This window comes from Nerophis ophidion, linkage group LG18, assembly GCF_033978795.1.
Source record: "Nerophis ophidion isolate RoL-2023_Sa linkage group LG18, RoL_Noph_v1.0, whole genome shotgun sequence".
Lineage (NCBI taxonomy): Eukaryota > Metazoa > Chordata > Actinopteri > Syngnathiformes > Syngnathidae > Nerophis > Nerophis ophidion.
The window spans coordinates 50,213,209-50,235,290 of record NC_084628.1 but is presented as its reverse complement, the minus strand read 5'-3'; the positions used below and the strand labels follow the sequence as shown (position 1 = coordinate 50,235,290).

General features: G+C 39.4%; 2 protein-coding genes across 2 annotated transcripts in view; both read left to right on the top strand.

Moving 5' to 3' along the window:
• Window positions 1–22,082, top strand: part of LOC133537311 (oocyte zinc finger protein XlCOF8.4-like) — a 75,859-nt gene that overhangs the window by 38,642 nt on the left and 15,135 nt on the right. The gene's annotated exons all lie outside the window — the stretch shown is intronic.
• LOC133537309 (gastrula zinc finger protein XlCGF57.1-like) lies at window positions 3,216–20,766 on the top strand. The gene is made up of 2 exons (XM_061878336.1): window positions 3,216–3,713; window positions 19,043–20,766. Exons 1-2 carry the CDS (start codon window positions 3,539–3,541, stop codon window positions 20,728–20,730), a joined length of 1,863 nt encoding a protein of 620 aa, XP_061734320.1. The 5' UTR covers window positions 3,216–3,538; the 3' UTR covers window positions 20,731–20,766.

Genomic DNA, 22,082 nt, shown 5'->3' with positions numbered 1-22,082 from the left:
TTTCTCACCGAAACCTGCTGGTTGACGTGTGGTCGGGATCCATGTTCTCTTGACCGCGCTCTGATCCATAGGAAAGTTTCACCTCCAGGAATTTTAAACAAGGAATCACCATGTGTTTGTGTGGCTAAGGGCTAAAACTTCCCAACTCCATCTTTCTACTGTGACTTCTCCAATATTAATTGAACAAATTGCTAAAGATTCAGCAACACAGATGTCCAAAAAACTGTATAATTATGCCGTTAAAGCAGACGACTTTTAGCTGTGTGTGTGTGTGCAGCGCTCATACTTCCTAAAAACCTGTGACGTCTTGCGTACACGTCATCATTACACAACGTTTCGAAGACGAAACTCCCGGGAAATTTAAAATTGCAATTTAGTAAACTAAAAAGGCCATATTGGCATGTGTTGCAATGTTAATATTTCATCATTGATATATAAACTATCAGACTGTGTGGTGGGTAGTAGTGGCTTTCAGTAGGCCTTTAAATGAAGCACTAAAACGGCCCCACCACCCCATGAGAAGTGTGGAGGAGGTAGCAGCACAAATGTTTTCAGTGCTAGATGCAAAAAATTCATTCTGGCAGATCCGCCTGAACAAGAAGTCCTCAATGAAGACAACATTCAGTACTCCTTTTGGACGTTACAGATTCCTTCGCATGCCTTTCGGCATTAACTCAGCAAGCGGAGTATTCCAGCGCACAATGGATCAGCTCTTTGCTGGATATCCATGCTCAGTCATTGTCGATGACATCATCATCGGAAGCCAAAAAAGGTGCTTGAACGTGTGAAGGAAATAAACCTCAAACTCAACATGCAGAAATGCAAATTTCGACTTGACCAAGTATGCTATGTTGGTCATATCTTCAGAAGTAAAGGTTTGAAAGCTGACCCCTCCAAAACTGCTGCTATCACAGACATGCCAGTCCCCACAGATGTCACTTCACTTCACCGTTTCCTGGGAATGGTTAACTATCTTGGCAAGCACATTCCAAACCTCAGTGACATCGCAACGCCACTGAGGAAGCTGACTCACAAAGAGACCGCATGGTGCTGGTTCCAGCAACACCAAGATGCTTTCGACCGCCTGAAAGCATGTCTCTCCTTTCCACCAGTATTGGCCTACTACACTGTCAAAGAGCCAGTCAGGCTGACCTGTGAGGCGTCATGCTTTGGACTAGGAGCTGCCTCATGCAAAATGGAAGGCCAGTAGCCTTTGCATCCCGTGCCCTTACAGAAACAGAAACTCAATACGCTCAAATTGAGAAGGAGCTTCTAGCTGTTGTGTTTGCATGCACCAAGTTCAGAGACTATGTGTATGGCAAGGCCACCATAGTAGAAACTGACCACCAACTGTTGGGGACTATCTTGAAGAAACCAATTCACAATGCCCCGGCCCGTCTTCAGCGGATGCTGCTACACTTGCAAAGCTATGACATAAGCCTAATCTACAAAAAAGGAAAGCACATGTACTTGGCTGACACTCTTTCAAGAGCCCCTAATGCAACAGACAGTGAGAGCCCATCTGATAGTGGTTCTTTCGACATCATGTCTGTGAGCTACATTTCTACAGCCCGCCTGGAAGAGCTCAAGAAGCACATGGAGGAGGTTGATGTAATGCAGACTCAGTGTAGTTATCCAGCATGGATGGCTTGCCAGAAAGACTCAGCTGCAGCCTGCCATTGAAGTTTTCTTCCCCTACAGAGACGAACTCACTGTGGAAGATGGAATTGTCATGAAAGGGCAGAAAGCAGTCATTCCAACGTCACTACAAAAGAGTACATTAATATTGTACACAAAGGTCACCCAGGCATTGAAGCAACCAAACGCAGAGCAAGAGGTATCATCTTTTGGCCATCAATGTCACGAGACATCACTAAAGAACTACTTTTTTGCACAGTGTGCAGCAGCACAAAACCACATCAGCAGAAAGAACCACTTCATCTCCATCCAGTTCCAGACCTTCCGTGGTCACAGTTGCTACAAACATTTTTGAATGGCGTGGACAACACTACCAGGTGATAGTGGATTCCTATTCTGGATGGTTTGAAATTGACCTTCTACAAAACATCACAGCGACAGTTGTAATTTCCAAAATGAAAATAAAATTTTTCAGTGCACGGTACACCACACACACTGCTATCTGATAATGTAAGACAGTACAAGTGTGAGCAATTCAGGAAATATGCTGAGGAGCGGGACTTCATCCACACCACCAGTAGCCCAGAGTTTCCCAAGTCGAATGGACTTGCGGAAAGAGCTGTCAGGAGTGACAAGCAACTGATGGAGAAATCCCACCGGGACAAACCTTTTTTTTTTCTTTTTTTTTTTTTTCTTCTTTGTCATGAAAAAGGGACGTTTTGTCATGAAAAAGGGAGTTTTTTGTGGTTGGTGCACTAGTTGTAAGTGTATATTGTGTTTTTATGTTGATTTAAAAAAAAAATACAAAAAAACATTATTATTTTTTTTTTTTTATAAAAAATTCTTCCGCGGCCCGGTGGTTGGGGACCACTGTTCTAATGTACATACTTGTTCTTATGCTATCTGAACTCACTATGTTCTCTGCTGGATGTACATATCCTACTAAATAAGACCTACACTGTTTCAATGTCCACATTTCTCTGTTGATGCAATTGTTGATGACTGAAGTACTGATATCAACCAAAGCTACTCATCCCACCCCCCGGATTGTAAATAATATAAATAATTAATTGTATATACTATGATGATTAACCTGTGTGATGACTGTATTATGCTGATAGTATATATTTGTACCATGAATTGATTAACATGGACCCTGACTTAAACAAGTTGAAAACTTATTGGGGTGTTACCATTTAGTGGTCAATTGTACGGAATATGTACTGTACTGTGCAATCTACTAATAAAAGTATCAATCAATCAATCAATCAAAAATGATATTTCAAATATATAAACCGTATTTTACTTTAAATCATGTATGTATGAGAATAATTAACTAGTACTGTTTTTAATGCATTTATTGTATTGTCTGTCTAATTGTAATAAATGCAGACGAGGCGTGTTCAACGTTGACTCACACAGCGTGCTCATAACCACATTCTAGCTGTCTGCATGGCGACATACGACACCACTTCACGGGGCTACCGCGCATGCTCTCCACTACTGTTGCATGCTGGGTAGTGTAGTTCTTATACTCCCTAGCCCAAAACATCACAACTATGACTCTTTGGCCCCGCCCCTACGGACGCATGCTTGGAAGACATGCGCTTTGCGGCAAAGTCCTCCTTTTCTCCACACACGCTTCTAAGCCTCGGCACATCTCCTCACATCGCTACTAACTACACTTTATACATCCTCCGTGTCAGGATAAACTCCACTCGTCTCAGCCACATTTGGAGATTATTAGGCCCGCTTAGCTTGATAGTTGTTTGAGCGCGCCAATTAGCTTAGCATGCTAGTTAGCTTAGCTTGTTAGCCGCTAACAAAGAGACGCGGATTTGATCAACACATCGCTTAGTTAAGATCAAGTGTGAGTGTAAAGTGTTGTGATTGTGTGAAAATGTGCGAAAGAACGATAGCAAAGTATGAGGAGGAACTTTGTTGTGTGAAAATGTGTGAAAGAACGATAGCAGAGTACAAAGAGGAACTTTCTCGTACAAAAGAAGAGAACGAGAGACTACGTCAACTATTGGAGGCTGTTTTCAAGAAACCTCAAGTTGTGTTACACAGAACAGGTTTGTTTACTTCTTACTCTCACATTTTTACTAACTTTATATTTCATCATGAACATGACGTGTTTGCAGCAGTCATTTCCATTAGATCAGGGGTGTCCAAACTTTTTCCACAGAGGGCCGAACACGGAAAAATGTAAGCATGCAGGGGCCATTTTGATTTCATTTTCAAACCATAACAAAATATATGGATTTTTTTTTAATCCTTAGGGCTCCTGGGGAGCATAGAGGGTCTCAGTCACTAAAATGTTAAAAAAAAAAGGTCAAATTATTATTATTATTTTTTTATTTAATGCTTACAGTAAATCTCTATATCAACTTGAGGTTGATATAAAGTAAAACAAATAAGGTTTTGTGCCTTTTCAGTCAAAGACAACTTGTTTTTTCATCGTAAAACTGAAATATGCAGTATTTAGATAGATAGATAGTACTTTATTGATTCCTTCAGGAGAGTTCCTTTATTTAGCAATTCAAGCCCTCAAAGATCAATAATGCAGGACATCATTGATTTTAATTATTTATTATTTTTGAGTAATCACAGTGAAAAGTTAAATAAAATCCTACTAAATATATTTGAGATCCGAAAGGTTCCCCACTCATAAAGTGATTCATTTTTATTAGATTTATTTTTTTTTACTTTTAACACTTAAATTTAAAGATAAACTTCGGATATATCTGTCGATTTTAAGTTTGAACTATTATTTTGTTTATTTTATGTTCTTTTGTCCAAATTTTGATCTTTTTATATGGCAACCACACAACATATGGAATATTTTTCTACATAAAACATGGAAAAAAAAAAAAAATAAAGACACAAGGAAAAAAAAAACTGCTTGCATGGCAGCTTTGTGTCAACATTGCCACGTTTTCTCATTATATTTCACCTCATTCCACTTTTTTTAAATGTGTTTTTGAATTTTTGCAATACTATCAATTTTGCAATTTTTGCAGAATGTGTGGCGGATGGGTAAACGATTAGCTGCGGGCCGCAAATGGCCCCCGGGCCGCGCTTTGGACACCCCTGCATTAGATAATGTCCAAATAGAGGTGATTTGGCACACTTATAATTAAAAAAACTAAAATAATGTTGTTTTTCATCAGATATGTAGTAGTATTGTATACGTCAGTGGTTCTCAAACTTTTTTTGTCATCCCCCACTTTGGACAAGGGGGAGTTTTCAAGCCCCACCTGCCCCCATCGCCACAACAGAACGCTAATGGGGCGGCATAGCTCGGTTGGTAGAGCAGCCGTGCCAGCAACTTGAGGGTTGCAGGTTCGATTCCCGCTTCCGCCATCCTAGTCACTGCCGTTGTGTCCTTGGGCAAGACACTTTACCCACCTGCTCCCAGTGCCACCCACACTGGTTTAAATGTAACTTAGATATTGGGTTTCACTATGTGTGTCACTAGAGAAAAGCGCTATATAAATATAATTCACTAATGCCAAGCTTAACATTTTCAAATGTATTGAACATCAAGTAACATTCATGTCAGGGTTTCCCACACATTCATTTATTTGTGGCGGCTCGCCACGAAAGAATTACGGCCGCCACAAATAAAAAAAAAACATTTTCGGCTTTTGACTCGCTTGACCGCTCATAAAAGCAGTGGGACTCTGTCTGTGAATGGAGCTTGTAGTTACATATTATGTAAATATGATATAAATATGTACATAAAGTGTTGTAATTATATTCCAACCCCGCGCTCTTCTTGGTCATTGCCGCCGCAAGAATATAATAATGAAAACATGTTTTTAAGTGAAATTCCCTCCCGTTCCTCGCGCCCCACCTGTCATGTCTCTATTCCCCACAGGTGGGGCCCGCCCCACACTTTGAGAAACGCTGGTATATGTGGACGGGGGCCCTGCTTTGGTAATAATGTGTACCCCTCTCAGAGATCATATTTAGTTCCACTTCCAACATTCACATGATGGAAAATAAGATGAGATGGTAAAACGTGAACAGTTGTGGAACCTTTTTACTCGGGGGGTGACGGGATCTCGTTGGAAGCGCGATGTATGAGCAGACGCCGTTTAGGTAAAACAAAAAGGTGTCTGCCAATTTAGTTTACAATGTCATTACGTCAGTAGTTGTCAAACTTTTTTAACCAAGTACCACCTCAGAAAATACTTGGATTTCCAAGTACCACCATCATGAACAGCATTAAAATACAGTAGCATAGTAGGCCTTAATTATTCATTAAAAACAAGGAGGACACATTATTTAACGAGTATATTTAATAATTTTAAATACTGTTGCATTACACACAGTTTGAACAGTAACACTGTGTTTGCATGTAGGAATTGATTGAATGATTGATTGATACTTTTATTAGTAGATTGCACAGTTCGGTACATATTCCGTACAATTGAACACCCGAATAAGTTTTTCAACTTGTTTAAGTCGGGGTCCACGTTAATCAATTCATGTTACAAAATGAATTGATTGGAAAATAAAAGACTGTACTTAAATATTACATAGTGCACACTAGATAGATTCTGGTGCGCACCAGATAGTTTCTAGGATGCAGCTTCCTCAGTTGACCTCTGACCTGGTCCACAAAGATGACTAATGTCTGGTGGAGGAATAGGGGGTTGCAACCATGGCTGGGGGGGAGAAGACGAGGGGGTGGCTGCGATGAGGAAAGGGCTAAAAAGGCAGTAAAAACTTTTTAAACAAAGTGTTTGCTCGTGACGTTTTCTGAAATTTGTAGGTATATTCTTGCTATCGTTTTCAGAAGGTATAATATTGTGTTTCAGAGATATGCTTTGACATTTTTGCCGATGACATCTATTAAACAAGACAAGGAGCAAAGAAATCAAACACAGACAGGATTCAATTTAGCTCATGAGGAGAAACGTCTGGGCTGCAACTTCGTACAGTTTCCCACCACGCTCTGACGAGGGAGTTCCACGCGTCCTCTTTCCTTTGGGGCTTTTCTGATTACATAGCTGCAGATGTTTCTAAAGGGAGGGGGGGTCGTAAACTGCTGTCGCACTCGATCATAAACAGCTAAAAGAAAAGGTGCCTTGTGCTGCGTCAGGTCTGCTCCCTCTCCGCTTTGTAGCTCTTGGGTCAAGAAAAGGTCTCCTGTGGCTGTCAATAGATCAAAGAAACCGACACCTCCATGTTGCATCCCATTGCAGACAGTGGAGTTTTACAAGCCTTTTGTTTGATAAGATGAAATACAGTTTTTGTCTTCTCGCAGGGGACCTGAACTCAATGGAACACAAAGTTGTTTTATAACTTATATACAATTATTCTGACAATTTTGTTATTATTGTTGATATTATCTGGAATCAATTATTGGTCGCAGTAAAGTAGCAAATTGGGTAGTTTTTAGCTCTAAAAGGGGTATTTCAACAAGTAAACAGTACAGTAGGTACTAGGTTTATACATGTGTAATGCCCATAAGGGTATTCCAGTACAATATGCCGAGATGAGATGTGTAAATATCAAAATATTACTTGAAATCAATTTTTGGCAGCAGTAAAGTGGTTGTTTTGGTATATTTTAGCTTTGTAAAGGGTATTTCTACAAGTATACAGTACAGTAGGTACTTGATTTATATATATGTAATGCCCATAAGAGTATTTAGTAAAATATGCAGAGATGAGATGTGTCAGTATCAAAATATTACTTAAAATACATTTTTGGCAGCAGTAAAGTGGCCATTTGGGTAGATATTTGCTCTAAAAATGGTATTTCAACAAGTAAACGGTACAGTAGGTACTTGATTTTGATACATGTAATGCTCATAAGGGTATTTTAGTAAACTATGCAGAGATGAGATTTGTCAGTATCTAAATATTACTTGAAATCAAATTTTGGCAGCAGCAGAGTGGTTGTTTTGGTATATTTTAACTTTGTAAAGGGTATTTCTACAAGTATACAGTACAGTAGGTACTTTATTTATATATATATGTAATGTCCATAAGAGTATTCTAGTAAAATATGCAGAGATGAGATGTGTCAATATCAAACTATTACTTAAAATACAATTTTGGCAGCAACCAAGTGGTCAGTTGGGCAGATATTTGCTCTAAAAAGGGCATTTCAACAAGTAAACAGTACAGTAGGTACTTGATATTGATATATGTAATGCTCATAAGGGTATTCTAGTAAAATGCGTGTGTGTAAATACGCGATGTGTAAATATCAAAATATTACATCAAATCACTTTTTGCTTCAAGATTGTTTATTGTCATATGCACAGTTAAACAGACAGTTTGCCGTACAATGAAAATCTTACTTTGCTAGTCCACCCTTCAACAAGTCACACGGTACTTAGCTAAAAATAAAAAATAAAAATGTATATACAAGGCACAGTAAGTAACATAACATTATTGCACATTCTGATTGACAGTCAACAGTATAAATATGGGGTTTTCACCCTGTCCACCTTTGTCCCCCCTATGTACAGAGGTGTGTACTGTGCACTCCTTCTCCATGGGTCAATAATCATCTCCTTGGTCTTGTTTGTGTTCAAGGAGAGATTATTATCCTGACACCAGGCCACCAGTTCCGCTACCTCCCTTCTGTACACTGCCTCAGATCCCCCGGTGATCAGTCCGACGACCGTAGTATCATCTGCTAACTTGATGATAGTGGTGTTGTTCTGGGAGGCCACACAGTCGTGTGTGAAGAGGGTGTACAATAGGGGGCTCAGCACGCAGCCTTGGGGGGTCCCCTATGCCTAGAACCTTTGTGCCTGATGTCTGGTTGCCGAATCTGACTGACTGGGGCCAGTTTGTGAGAAAGTTCAGGACCCAGTCACAGAGAGTTGGTGTCAGACCAACAGTGAGGAGTTTAGCAGTGAGTTTTTGTGGGATGACCGTGTTAAAAGTAGAGCTGTAGTCGATGAATAATAGCCTGGCATAGGTGTCCTTGCCCTCTACGTGGGTGAGGGTGGTGTGGATGACAGGGTTGACTGCATCCTCAGTGGACCGGTTCTGCCGGTAGACAAACTGTAGAGCAGGGGTCACCAACTCGGTGACCGCGGGCACCGGTCACCTGTAAGGACCAGATAAGTCGCCCGCTGGCCTTTTCGAAAAATAGCTCAAATAGCAGCACTTACCAGTGAGCCGCCTCTATTTTCTAAATTTTATTTATTTACTAGCAAGCTGGTCTCGCTTTGCTTGACCTTTTTAATTCTAAGAGAGACAAAACTCAAATAGAATTGAAAAAATCCAAGAAAATATTTTAAAGACTTGGTCTTCACTTGTTTAAATACATTCATTTTTATTTTTTATTTGTTTCCTATAACTTTCAGAAAGACAATTCTAGAGAAAATATACAACCTTAAAATTGATTTTAGGATTTTTAAACACATTCACCTTTTTACCTTTTAAATTCCTTCCTCTTCTTTCCTGACAATTTAAATAAATGTTCAAGTTTTTTTTTTATTGTAAATAATTTTTATTGTCTGTATTGTATTGTGTTGTAAATATTCATGTTCGAAATAAACTAAAGAAAGAAAGAAAGAAAATAGGAATAATAAATACTTTTTAATTTAATTCTTCATTTTAGCTTCTGTTTTTTCGACGAAGAATATTTGTGAAATATTTCTTCAAACGTATTATGATTAAAATTCAAAAAAAATATTCTGGCAAATCTAGAAAATCTGTAGAATCAATTTTAAATCTTATTTCAAATTCTTTTGAATTTCTTTTAAAATGTTTGATCTAGAAAATCTAGAAGAAATAACGATTTGTCTTTGTTAGAAATATCGCTTGGTCCAATTTGTTATATATTCTAACAAAGTGCAGATTGAATTTTAACCTATTCAAAACATGTCATCAAAACTCTAAAATTAATATTAATCAGGAAAAATGACTAATGATGTTACATAAATAATTTTTTTAATTTTTTCAAAAAGATTCAAATTAGCTAGTTTTTCTCTTCCTTTTTTTTGTTTGAATTTTGAATTTCAAAGAGTCGAAATTGAAGATAAATTATGTTTCAAAGTTTAATTTTCATTTTTTTCGTATTTTCTCTTCTTTTAAACCGTTCAATTAAGTGTTTTTTCACAATTTATTCTCTACAAAAAAACTTTCCGTGAAAGGAAAAAAAAGTTAGGACGGAATGACTGACAGAAATACCCATTTATATATATATTTATATATATATATATTTATATATATATATATATATATATATATATATATATATATATATATATATATATATATATATATATATATACATAGATTTATATATTAAAGGTAAATTGAGCAAATTGTCTATTTGTGGCAATTTATTTAAGTGTGTATCAAACTGGTAGCCCTTCGCATTGATCAGTACCCAAGAAGTAGCTCTTGGTTTCAAAAAGGTTGGTGACCCCTGCTGTAGAGGGTCCAGTGTGTCTGGGATGGTCTTCTTGATGTGTGACATGACTATCCTCTCGAAGCACTTCATCACTATTGGGGTGAGTGCAACAGACAGGTCACAGTGTTTTTCTTTGGCAGGGGCACGATGGTGGTGGTCTTGAAGCAGGTGGGCACAACAGCTTGTGTTAGTGACAAGTTGTATATGTCAGCAAGTACGTCAGCCAGCTCTGATGAACACACCCTGAGGGCCTGGCCAGGGATGTTATCTGGGCCGTCTGCCTTCCGTGGGTTTGTTTTCTTCAGAACTGTACGTACCTCTGCTGTTGTCATAGTGAGCGGTGGGTCCTGCGTGGGCTCCGTGGTCAGAACCCCTCTCTGTTAGTTGGTGTTGAGGACCTCGAAGCGGGCATAGAACTCATTCAGCTCATCTGGCAGTGAGCGTTGGCTGTTTGTGACCCCCCTGCTCCCCTGCTTGTAGTCTGTGATGTGTTGCAGGCCTTGCCACATGCGTCGGGAATCTGTGGTGGAGTAGAATCCCTCCAGCTTTAGTCTGCATTGTCCCTTGGCCTCGCTGAGGGATTTACACAGGTCATATCTGGCCTTATTCTAGTCCTCAGCGTTGCCTGAGACAAATGCAGTGGAGCGGGCATGTAGCTTGGACCAAACATTAATCCAGGGTTTTTGGTTTGGGTATATCTTGTATTGTTTTTGGGGAACAATGTTTTCCACACACGTACTGATGTAGCCAGTTACACCGGAAGCATGTTCCTCTATGTCAGGGGTCGGGAACCTTTTTGGCTGAGAGAGCCATTTAAGCAAAATATTTTAAAATGTATTTCCGTGAGAGCCATATAATATTTTTTAACACTGAATACAACAAAATGTCTGCATTATTAAGTAAGATCAACATTTATAGAGTATAATATGTCACAAACTCGCATGGCAGCAGTAGTAGTGGCACCAAGATGCAGGAACCAGGAGAGCGAAGAACAGGTAAGATGAGGAACGCGCAAGACAAGCAGAAATAGAAACATGCTGATTGGCAGCAGGTGTGGACCGGCGGCCAACCAACAGCAGGTATGGGGAAAAAACACAGCGCTCAGCGGTACAAACAGGAAATGGAAACAAAATAAGAGCACTGATGGAAAGTAAATACAAAACAAAGAAGCACGAACAGAAATGAAGTGACAGATCTTCACACAATAAGTCTCTTATTCTTTTTTAATAAAAGTTTCATTCGGAAGCTCACCGATGATAAATAAAATGCGTCTTACCATTAATGCGACTTCTTGAACAGGTGCGGTAGAAAACAGATGAATGGATTAAAATGTATGAAGTGAAGTGAAGTGAATTATATTTATTTAGCACTTTTCTCTAGTGACTCAAAGCGCTTTACATAGTGAAACTCATTATCTAAGTTACATTTAAACCAGTGTGGGCGGGCACTGCGAGCAGGTGGGTAAAGTGTCTTGCCCAAGGACACAATGACAGGGACTAGGATGGCGGAAGCGGGGATCAAACCTGCAACCCTCAAGTTGCTGGCACAGCCACTGTATCAACCGAGCCATGCCGCCCCTAATACTGATTTTAAAAGATTCACAGCACAAGACAGAGAAAAAAAGACAAGTAAAATCTTTAAACGTTGACAATCCCTTATATTCCTTAGAACTGACCCATATATTCAAATGCAAATGACAGGTATGATTATTTTGTTGATTTTAAATTCTTAAAATCTGCCTGGAATATTTGTCCTCTATTCTGTTTACAATCATACGGAGCCCCTAAAGGGAGATGGATGTTTTGCGAGATCTTGCAATACTTTGGTATGAGAATGTTTTATATTTTGAACGTTATTTTTAACACTGTGATTACCAGCGGAATTATTCATTACTTATCATGTTAAGCAATGTCAGCTAAGATTTATCTAAGAGCCAGATGCAGTCATCAAAATAGCCACATCTGGCTCTAGAGCCATAGGTTCCCTACCCCTGCTCTAAATACACAGTACCATCATCCCTCTGAGCAGCAGTTTTGAACATGTCCCAGCCTGTACTCCCAAAGCAGTCCTGAAGCACTAGTTCAGTGTCTTCATTCCAAACTTGAACAGTTTTACTCACTGGGGGGGGCTTGCTTGAGACGCTGTCTGTACGCTGGATGTAGAAAAGCTGAGATGTGATCAGATAGTCCAAAGTGTGGTCTGGGTACAGCCTTGTAGGCTCCCCTCACGTTGCAGTACACCTGGTCCTGGGTGTTTATCTCCCTCGTAGTAAAGTTCACATATTGATGGTATTTTGGGAGGACACTCTTTAGGTGGTTAAAATCCCCAGCTGCCGTGAACGCAGCATCAGGGTGTGCGGTCTCTTGTTTACTGATGACGTCATGCAGCAGCTTCTGGGATGCTGTCCAAAACCCAGGTTTCCGTGTAAATAAGAGCACAGCATTCTCTCAGTTCACGTTGGGATGTAGTCCTGGTTCTCAGCTCATCCAGCTTGTTGTCGAGTGAGCGCACGTTAGCTAGCAGCAGGCTAGGTAGTGGTGGTTGTGTAGCTCTAGCCTTTAGCCTAGCATGTAGCCCCGCTGTCTTGTTGTTGTTGTTTTGTGGTTAGCTGGCTCTCGTTGTAGCAGAAAGTTGAAGTCCGTCAGACTAGAAGTGACCTCTCAGTGAGCTTTTCCAATGTCCAGAAGTGCATCTCTGTTTTATCTCAGTGTTGCGTGCAAAAACTTTGCATTTAGGATGCAAATTAGTACTACAAACCCCGTTTCCATATGAGTTGGGAAATGGTGTTAGATGTAAATATAAACGGAATACAATGATTTGCAAATCCTTTTCAAGCCATATTCAGTTGAATATGCTACAAAGACAACATATTTGATGTTCAAACTGATAAACTTTATTTTTTTGCAAATAATCATTAACTTTAGAATTTGATGCCAGCAACACATGACAAAGAAGTTGGGAAAGGTGGTAATGAATACGGATTAAGTTGAGGAATGCTCATCAAACACTTATTTGGAACATCCCACAGGTGTGCAGGCTCATTGGGAACAGGTGGGTGCCATGATTGGCTATAAAAGCTGTTTCCGTGAAATGTTAAGTAATTCACAAACAAGGATTGGTAGAGTGTCATCATTTTGTAAGCAAATTGTCGAACAGTTTTAGAACAACATTTCTCAACAAGCTATTGCAAGGAATTTAGGGTTTTACCATCTACGGTCCGTAAAATCATCAAAAGGTTCAGAGAATCTGGGGAAATCACTGCACATAAGCGCTGATATTACGGACCTTTGATCCCTTAGGCCAGGGGTCGGGAACCTTTTTAGCTGAGAGAGCCATACAAGCCAAATATTTTAAAAAGTATTTCCGTGAGAGCCATATAATATTTTTTTTAAGACTGAATACAACTATTATTCTATCTTATTTCAATTATTGTGCAGAAATATTGGGAAATACATATCATATCAACATAATGCTTTTATTTCACAGAAACGAGCAATTTGTATAATTTTTAAAGTACGATATAGCGACCACACAAAACCACTTCATTAGGTCACAATTACTAAAACTAAAAGACTTTGTAGAATTGAATAGTCTATTAATGATGTTCAAAGCGAGAAATACAATTCTTCCAAAGGACGTACAAAAGTTATGTGTTCACATCTGAAGATGAGAACCACAGAAGGCCGTATGACTTTAAACATCCAAGAGTGCCAACAAATTTGAAACAAATGTGCTTGTCTGTTGTTGCTGTGAAAGCAAGATGTTCTCGAAACAAAGACTTAAAAAGCTGTGAGAATACCTTTGTTTTTAAAAAGAGTTACAAAAAGAGAAAACTGGAATTATATCAAACTGAATTTTGATTTAGATTGGACGTGTCATTGTGAAAATGCTTAAAGGAAAATTGAAAAGTATGTTGGAGTTCGGGTGTTGTTGGAGGGAACAGTTATAAAGTCATCGAAAATAATTGGTGTTAAAAAGGGGGGCAGATAAATATAAGAATATTATTCTTCCATCTGCTCCTTTTTGATCATGGAAATGTATAAGAAACAAAAAAAACAATGAAAGTGTCAATTGTACGTGGCTTGTATATATGCATTTTAATGAAAGGAATAACAATAAATGATGATGATGCATTCATTTTTAAGTAAGTCCAACATTTTTTTGAGTATAATAAGTCTCTTATTATTTTTAATAACATTGTTATTCTGAAGCTAACCAACAATAAATAAAATACTTCTTACCATTAATGCGACTTCTTGAACAGGTGCGGTAGAAACCGGATGGATGGATTAAAATGCATGAAAATATTTTATATTTTGAACGTTCTTTTTGACACTGTGATTACCGGCAGAATTATTCATTACTTACCATGTTTAGCAATGTCAGCTAAGATTTATCTGAGAGCCAGGTGCAGTCATCAAAAGAGCCCCATCTGGCTCTAGAGCCATAGGTTCCCTACCCCTGCCTTAGGCGGTACTGCATCAAAAACTGACATCAGTGTGTAAAAGATATCACCACAGGGGCTCAGGAACACTTCATAAAACCACAGTCAGTAACTACAGTTGGTCGCTACATCTGTAAGTGCAAGTTAAAACTCTACTATGCAAAGCCAAACCCATTTACCAACAACACCCTGAAACACCGCCGGCTTGGCTGGGCCCGAGCTCATCTAAGATGGACTGATGCAAAGTGGAAAAGTGTTCTGTGGTCTGACGAGTCTTCATTTCAAATTATATTTGGAAACTGTGGATGTGGGGTACTCCGGAACAAAGAGGAAAATAACCATCCGGATTGTTATAGGCGCAAAGTTGAAAAGCCAGCATGTGTGATGGTATGGGGGTGTATTAGTGCCCAAGGCATGGGTAACTTACACATGTGTGATGGTATGGGGGTGTATTAGTGTCCAAGGCATGGGTAACTTACACATGTGTGATGGTATGGGGGTGTATTAGTGCCCAAGGCATGGGTAACTTACACATGTGTGATGGTATGGGGGTGTATTAGTGCCCAAGGCATGGGTAACTTACACATGTGTGATGGTATGGGGGTGTATTAGTGTCCAAGGCATGGGTAACTTACACATGTGTGATGGTATGGGGGTGTATTAGTGCCCAAGGCATGGGTAACTTACACATGTGTGATGGTATGGGGGTGTATTAGTGCCCAAGGCATGGGTAACTTACACATGTGTGATGGTATGGGGGTGTATTAGTGCCCAAGGCATGGGTAACTTACACATCTGTGATGGTATGGGGGTGTATTAGTGCCCAAGGCATGGGTAACTTACACATGTGTGATGGTATGGGGGTGTATTAGTGAACAAGACATGGGTAACTTACACATGTGTGATGGTATGGGGGTGTATTAGTGCCCAAGGCATGGGTAACTTACACATGTGTGATGGTATGGGGGTGTATTAGTGCCCAAGGCATGGGTAACTTACACATGTGTGATGGTATGGGGGTGTATTAGTGCCCAAGGCATGGGTAAATTACACATCTGTGATGGTATGGGGGTGTATTAGTGCCCAAGGCATGGGTAAATTACACATGTGTGATGGTATGGGGGTGTATTAGTGCCCAAGAGATGGGTAACTTACACATGTGTGATGGTATGGGGGTGTATTAGTGCCCAAGGCATGGGTAACTTACACATCTGTGATGGTATGGGGGTGTATTAGTGCCCAAGGCATGGGTAACTTACACATGTGTGATGGTATGGGGGTGTATTAGTGCCCAAGGCATGGGTAACTTACACATGTGTGATGGTATGGGGGTGTATTAGTGCCCAAGGCATGGGTAAATTACACATGTGTGATGGTATGGGGGTGTATTAGTGAACAAGACATGGGTAACTTACACATGTGTGATGGTATGGGGGTGTATTAGTGCCCAAGACATGGGTAACTTACACATGTGTGATGGTATGGGGGTGTATTAGTGCCCAAGGCATGGGTAACTTACACATGTGTGATGGTATGGGGGTGTATTAGTGCCCAAGGCATGGGTAACTTACACATGTGTGATGGTATGGGGGTGTATTAGTGCCCAAGGCATGGGTAACTTACACATGTGTGATGGTATGGGGGTGTATTAGTGCCCAAGGCATGGGTAACTTACACATCTGTGAAGGCACCATTAATGCTGAATGGTCCATACAGGTTTTGGAGCAACATATGTTGTCATCCAAGCAACGTTATCATGGATGCCCCTGCGTATTTCAGCAAAACAATGCCAAGCCACGTGTTACAACAGCGTGGCTTTGTAGTGAAATAGTGCATGTACTAGACTGGCCTGCCTGCAGTCCAGACATGTCTCCCATGGAAAATGTGTGGCGCATTATGAAGTGTAAAATACGACAACAAGACCCCGGACTGGGCTTCACGGTGGAAGAAGGGTTAGTGCGTCTGCCTCACAATACGAAGGTCCTGTAGTCTTGGGTTCAATCCCAGGCTCTGGATCTTTCTGTGTGGAGTTTGCATGTTCTCCCCGTGAATGCGTGGGTTCCCTCCGGGTACTCCGGCTTCCTCCCACTTCCAAAAACATGCACCTGGGGATAGGTTGATTGGCAACACTAAATTGGCCCTAGTGTGTGAATGTGAGTGTGAATGTTGTCTGTCTATCTGTGTTGGCCCTGCCATGAGGTGGAGACTTGTCCGGGATGTCCCACGCCTTCCACCCGATTGTGGCTGAGATGGGTGCCGGCGACCCCAAAAGGGAATAAGCGGTGGGAAATGGATGGATGGAAGACCCCGGACTGTTGAACGACTGAAGCTCTACATAAAACTAGAATGGGAAAGAATTCCACTTTCAAAGCTTCAACAATTAGTTTCCTCAGTTCCCAAACGTTTATTGAGTGTTGTTAAAAGAAAAGGTGATGTAACACAGTGGTGAACATGCCCTTTCCCAACTACTTTGGCACGTGTTGCAGCCATGAAATTCTAAGTTAATTATTATTTGCAACAAAAAAAAAAAGTTTATGAGTTTGAACATCAAATGTTTTGTCTTTTTTTAGTGCATTCAACTGAATATGGGTTGAAAAGGATTTGCAAATCATTGTATTCTGTTTATATTTACATCTAACACAATTTCCCAACTCATATGGAAACGGGGTTTGCATAATAAATAAAAAACGTAAATGTTGTCAGGAGGACGACGTAAAGACGTCAGTCACGGGCAGCGCCATCTTGAAAAAAAGTCATTGTTGATATAATATGCCTTATTTTTTTGATGAGTTCAGTGATTATTGACTAGATTATTACTTTGGGAAGGTGAGAGAAGAAGAGTTGTGGTCTTGTGAGAATTGTCTGCATTCACACACAATTCCTTGAACAATTGCCTCATCTACTTATTATTATTATTATTATTATTATTATTAAATGTATCTTACCATATTGCTGAAAGTTTTAACTTCCCCTTGGGGATTAATAAAGTACCGTATTTCCTTGAATTGCCGCCGGGGCGCTAATTAATGTAAAACCTCTTCTCACTCCGGCACTTACCAAAGGCATGCGGTGTATTTAGGCCTGCGCTTAAAAATTTGAGTGCGATGTAAGGATACATCATGAAAAGCACATTTAATAAAAAACAGTTATTATGGTCTTACCTTTACTTATAAATGATGTCCATGCGCAGCTCCTTCTGATCAAAAGCATCGATAACTTGTTTATAGAAGTCTTCCTTATCTTTCTTCAGTTTTAAAAGTCTCTCTGTCTCGATGGAGATCTTCCATTATTACCTCCTGCTTCGATTGAAAGTCCAGTTTAGAAAACTGTTTTATTTTAGATATATGTAATCCTCCATGTTAAAAGTGCAAGCGAGAGGAAAAAATAAACACACGCTGCTCACTCTTGCTGCTTGTTGTCACTTCTTCTGCAGCCGAGTAGTCACAAGAAGGATCACTAGCGCCCTCTACCACCAGGAGGCGGGAGTCACTAAATGACTCATATTTGACACACGCAGCTACGGTAAAGTAATAAAACATAGCTGCTTACTGTTCTTTTTAGCATATTCAATAGCTTGGACCTTAAATCCTACTGAATAGCTCTTAATCTTCTTCCCTTCATGCGATTTCAAATGATTGAAATCAGTCTCCTCCATTTTGAAAATGATGACAGGTGAAGTGTCACTCGTGACGTGACGAGTTTGACCTGGCGGGAATTGTAGGCATATGCTAATTATTTGGCGAAACGAGTTTGACCCGGCTTTAATCCTGAGCCGGCGGTAATGCTAAGCATGCGCTAATTAGTTTGCGAAACGTGTTTGACCCGGCAGTAATTCTAGGCAGGTGCATACTATATACCCGGCGGCAATTCAAGGACATACGGTCTGTCTGATACTGATTCTGATTGAATGTGTGGACTGCATGAATGATGCCTTCTCAGTTCTCACTCTAACGCAATTTGAATGTCTAGAAACGCACTAAATTAATATAATCCATTATTACTAATATTAATAAGGTTAAAAAGTTATCTTTTGAAGGTGTAGTCAGTAATCTGATTACTTCTTCCCAGTTTAACTGTGGTGACACTATCTAAATGAAAGCAAAACAGATGTCATCTTTCTTGGCCAACATGTTGACTGTGCTCATGCTTCTTTTATAACGGACATGTCTCTTAAGATGAATAGGAAAATGACTAATTATTGTCCACCAGCAGGGGGAGCTCATCACTAGTACTACTGTGTGGAAGCTGGCATGTGGTACATTATTTCCTGTGTGTGTATGACTTATTCAGAGAGAGAACAGCACACTTTCATGTATGGCGTCTACCATTAAGGATTGCAGGAATGACTTTTAGGATGTTTTTATATGAATAAGGTGGATTGGATGTTGGCCTAGGAAGGTATTCCCCTGAAGGTCTTCTTCATGTGTCAGCTGGAAGTACCCTGACTGCTGTGAGGGGAAACTAATGAGATTGTGAAATAATTTCTTGGTGTAGGACAATGTCTCATGTGACTGAGCAAAGCTGGACTTTTCTGAAGAATGTTTGTTTTCTCCTGTTCCGCAGACCTCAATAAAGAACATCTTCCTCATGAGCAGGAAGAAGAGCCACAGCCCCACCACATTAAAGAGGAAAAAGAGGTACCACATTCCCAACACATTAAAGACGGAGGAGAGGACCCACAGCCCCCCCACAATAAAGCGAAACATGAGACGCCACAGACCCATAATGTTAAACTGACCCTTCACATTAAAGGGCAAGCGGAGGACCCACTGAACTTACACATCAAAAAGGAAGAGGATGACCTACTGACCCCTCACTTTAAGGAGCAAGAGAACCCACTGAACCCTCACATTAAAGAGGAAGAGGAGGACTCACTGACCCCTCACTTTAAAGAGGAAGAGGAGGACCAAGAGGCGCCGCACATTAAAGAGGAAGAGGAGGAAGAGGGCATCAGTCAGCCTAAATGGTTGGAGGAGTTCCCAGTGACTGGTGTCCCTGTGAAGAGTGAAGATGATGAGGTGAAAGGTGAAAGTGAGGAGAGGGGAGGGGGGGAGCCTCCAAGCAGCAGCTCAACACAACACATGACAACAGAAGCTGATGGAGACCACTGTGGAGGATCACAAGCAGACAAGCTCTTAGCTCCACTATCAGATAGTGAGGACACAACGTCACACTCTCCTGACACTGATGATGAAGACTCTAAAGATGATAAGACATGTCACACTGACAACACTCACTTCACATCTTCTCACTGTCACAAAACCCTTAAATACCGTCGTAGTCTGAAAAGACACATGAGAACACACACTGGAGAAAAACCTTTTGCATGTTCAATCTGCGGTAAATATTTTACTCAGAGGCCAGATTTTAAAGTACACATGAGAACACACACTGGTGAAAAACATTTTTCCTGTTCAACCTGTGGTAAAGGTTTTGCACACAGTAGCAAATTGAAAAGACACATGAGAACACACACTGGTGAAAAACCTTTTTCCTGTTCAATCTGTAGTAAAGGTTTTACACGAAGTCAGAGTTTGAAAGAACACATGAGAACACACACTGGTGAAAAACCTTTTTCCTGTTCAAACTGTGGTAGAGGTTTTACACGAAGTCAGAGTTTGAAAGAACACATGAAAATACACACTGGTGAAAAACCTTTTTCCTGTTCAATCTGTGGTAAAGGTTTTACACATACTAACAAATGGAAAAGACACATGAGAATACACACTGAGGAAAAACCTTTTTCCTGTTCAACCTGTGGTAAAGGTTTTACAGAAAGTCAGAGTTTGAAAGTACACATGAGAACACACACTGGTGAAAAACCTTTTTCCTGTTCAACCTGTGGTAAAGGTTTTACAGAAAGTCAGAGTTTGAAAGTACACATGAGAAGACACACTGGTGAAAAACCTTTTTCCTGTTCAACCTGTGGTAAAGGTTTTACAGTAGGTCAGAGTTTGAAAGTACACATGAGAACACACACTGGTGAAAAACCTTTTTCCTGTTCAACCTGTGGTAAAGGTTTTACACACAGTCAGAGTTTGAAAGTACACATGAGAACACACACTGGTGAAAAATCACATTCCTGTTCAATCTGCAACAGAAGCTTTAGTGAGCGATCAACCCTTGTAGCACACATGAGAAGACACCCAGGAGAGAAAGTGTTGAGTTGCAGTGTGTGTGGTGAAAGATTGTCTTCTAAGTACCAGTGTAAGAAACACAAGTGTGCTGGTGAGAACAGCAGCAGCAAATGAAACTGCAGGATTTGAAATAAACTGTCCAGACTTTCATTTTGACTTTCTAACAACATCAGCACATATAACATGTGTGACGTTGTTGTTTGTCTAACACAATCTTGTTAACATGCTTCTATATTTACACACCATTTTTTCAGCCCATTGTATGCATTATTATGCAACATTGTTTAGTTTTATATTGACATACATTATTGCAAGAGGAACAATTTTACAAAAATGGTCAGTAAATCCAAAAAAGTACAAAATATGTGATACATTCAAATTCCATTTAATGTACAAACAATTTGTACAAAATTATTCCCTTTTAAAATGTGTGACTGTATGTGTAACATTGTTGTTTCTGTAACACTATTTTAATATGCTTCTACATTTGAAGATTGGATATTTTGTATTAGTGTTTTTTTTAGTCGAGTACCTACATTAATATGCAACATTGTATACCTTAATTAAAAATTGAACAGAACAATTTGACTGAAAAGGTGAGAGTAAACAGTACAAGACATATTTGACATACATTAAAAAATGTAAGTGTATATATATTCATCATACAATATTAGACTTATTCATAATAGTGTTTTTTATAGGTGTTTGAAATATTGAGGTTTGACATATTTTTATTTGTAATTGTTAATAATCCCATAGATTAGCACTTTTATATGATATACATATGTACTGGTTCACATCTGAAACATCTTCTGGACCACTTCAGGAAGCATATTATTATTTACTTTATACATCATTTAAACAGTTGTCTTTTATACAATTTTAAAATGTGTAACCTTATGAATTATTTGTTGGGTCTCTATAGTCAATTTTATTAATTATCTTTATTACTCTCTTTTGTAATATGATGATTGTGTTGTGATTGTTTTAAATGTATGTCCCCAGACCTTTATGCAATATAAAAGTGAGAGAAAATGACTGAATTGTTTGTGGAAGGATGGTTTTGTTTTTACTTACATTTGTGGATAGAATCAAACATTCCATTATTGTCTCTTAAACATTTTGTACAATTTTTTTTATTTTTTAACATCCCGAAAACATTATTAATTTCAGTAAACAAGTTTGGAGTGTCAGGCAAAAGCCGATATTGTACATCATCCCGCTGAGATTTCCTTTGCATACATTCTTATAATAAACACTTCATTTTGTTTTGCTATCACAGAAAGAACAAATGTTGTCTTCAATTGCAAAACATCTTTAAAAGTATTTTAAGTGGTGAATTCCGGGGTTTTTTTTGTTTTTTTTATGAACTCCTTTGCCTTTGGAAGAATGAAAACTTTACAGTTATTTGTATTTTTTGTTTGTTTTTTTGTTCTAGAGAAAATACAGCAAATAAGAAATATTAA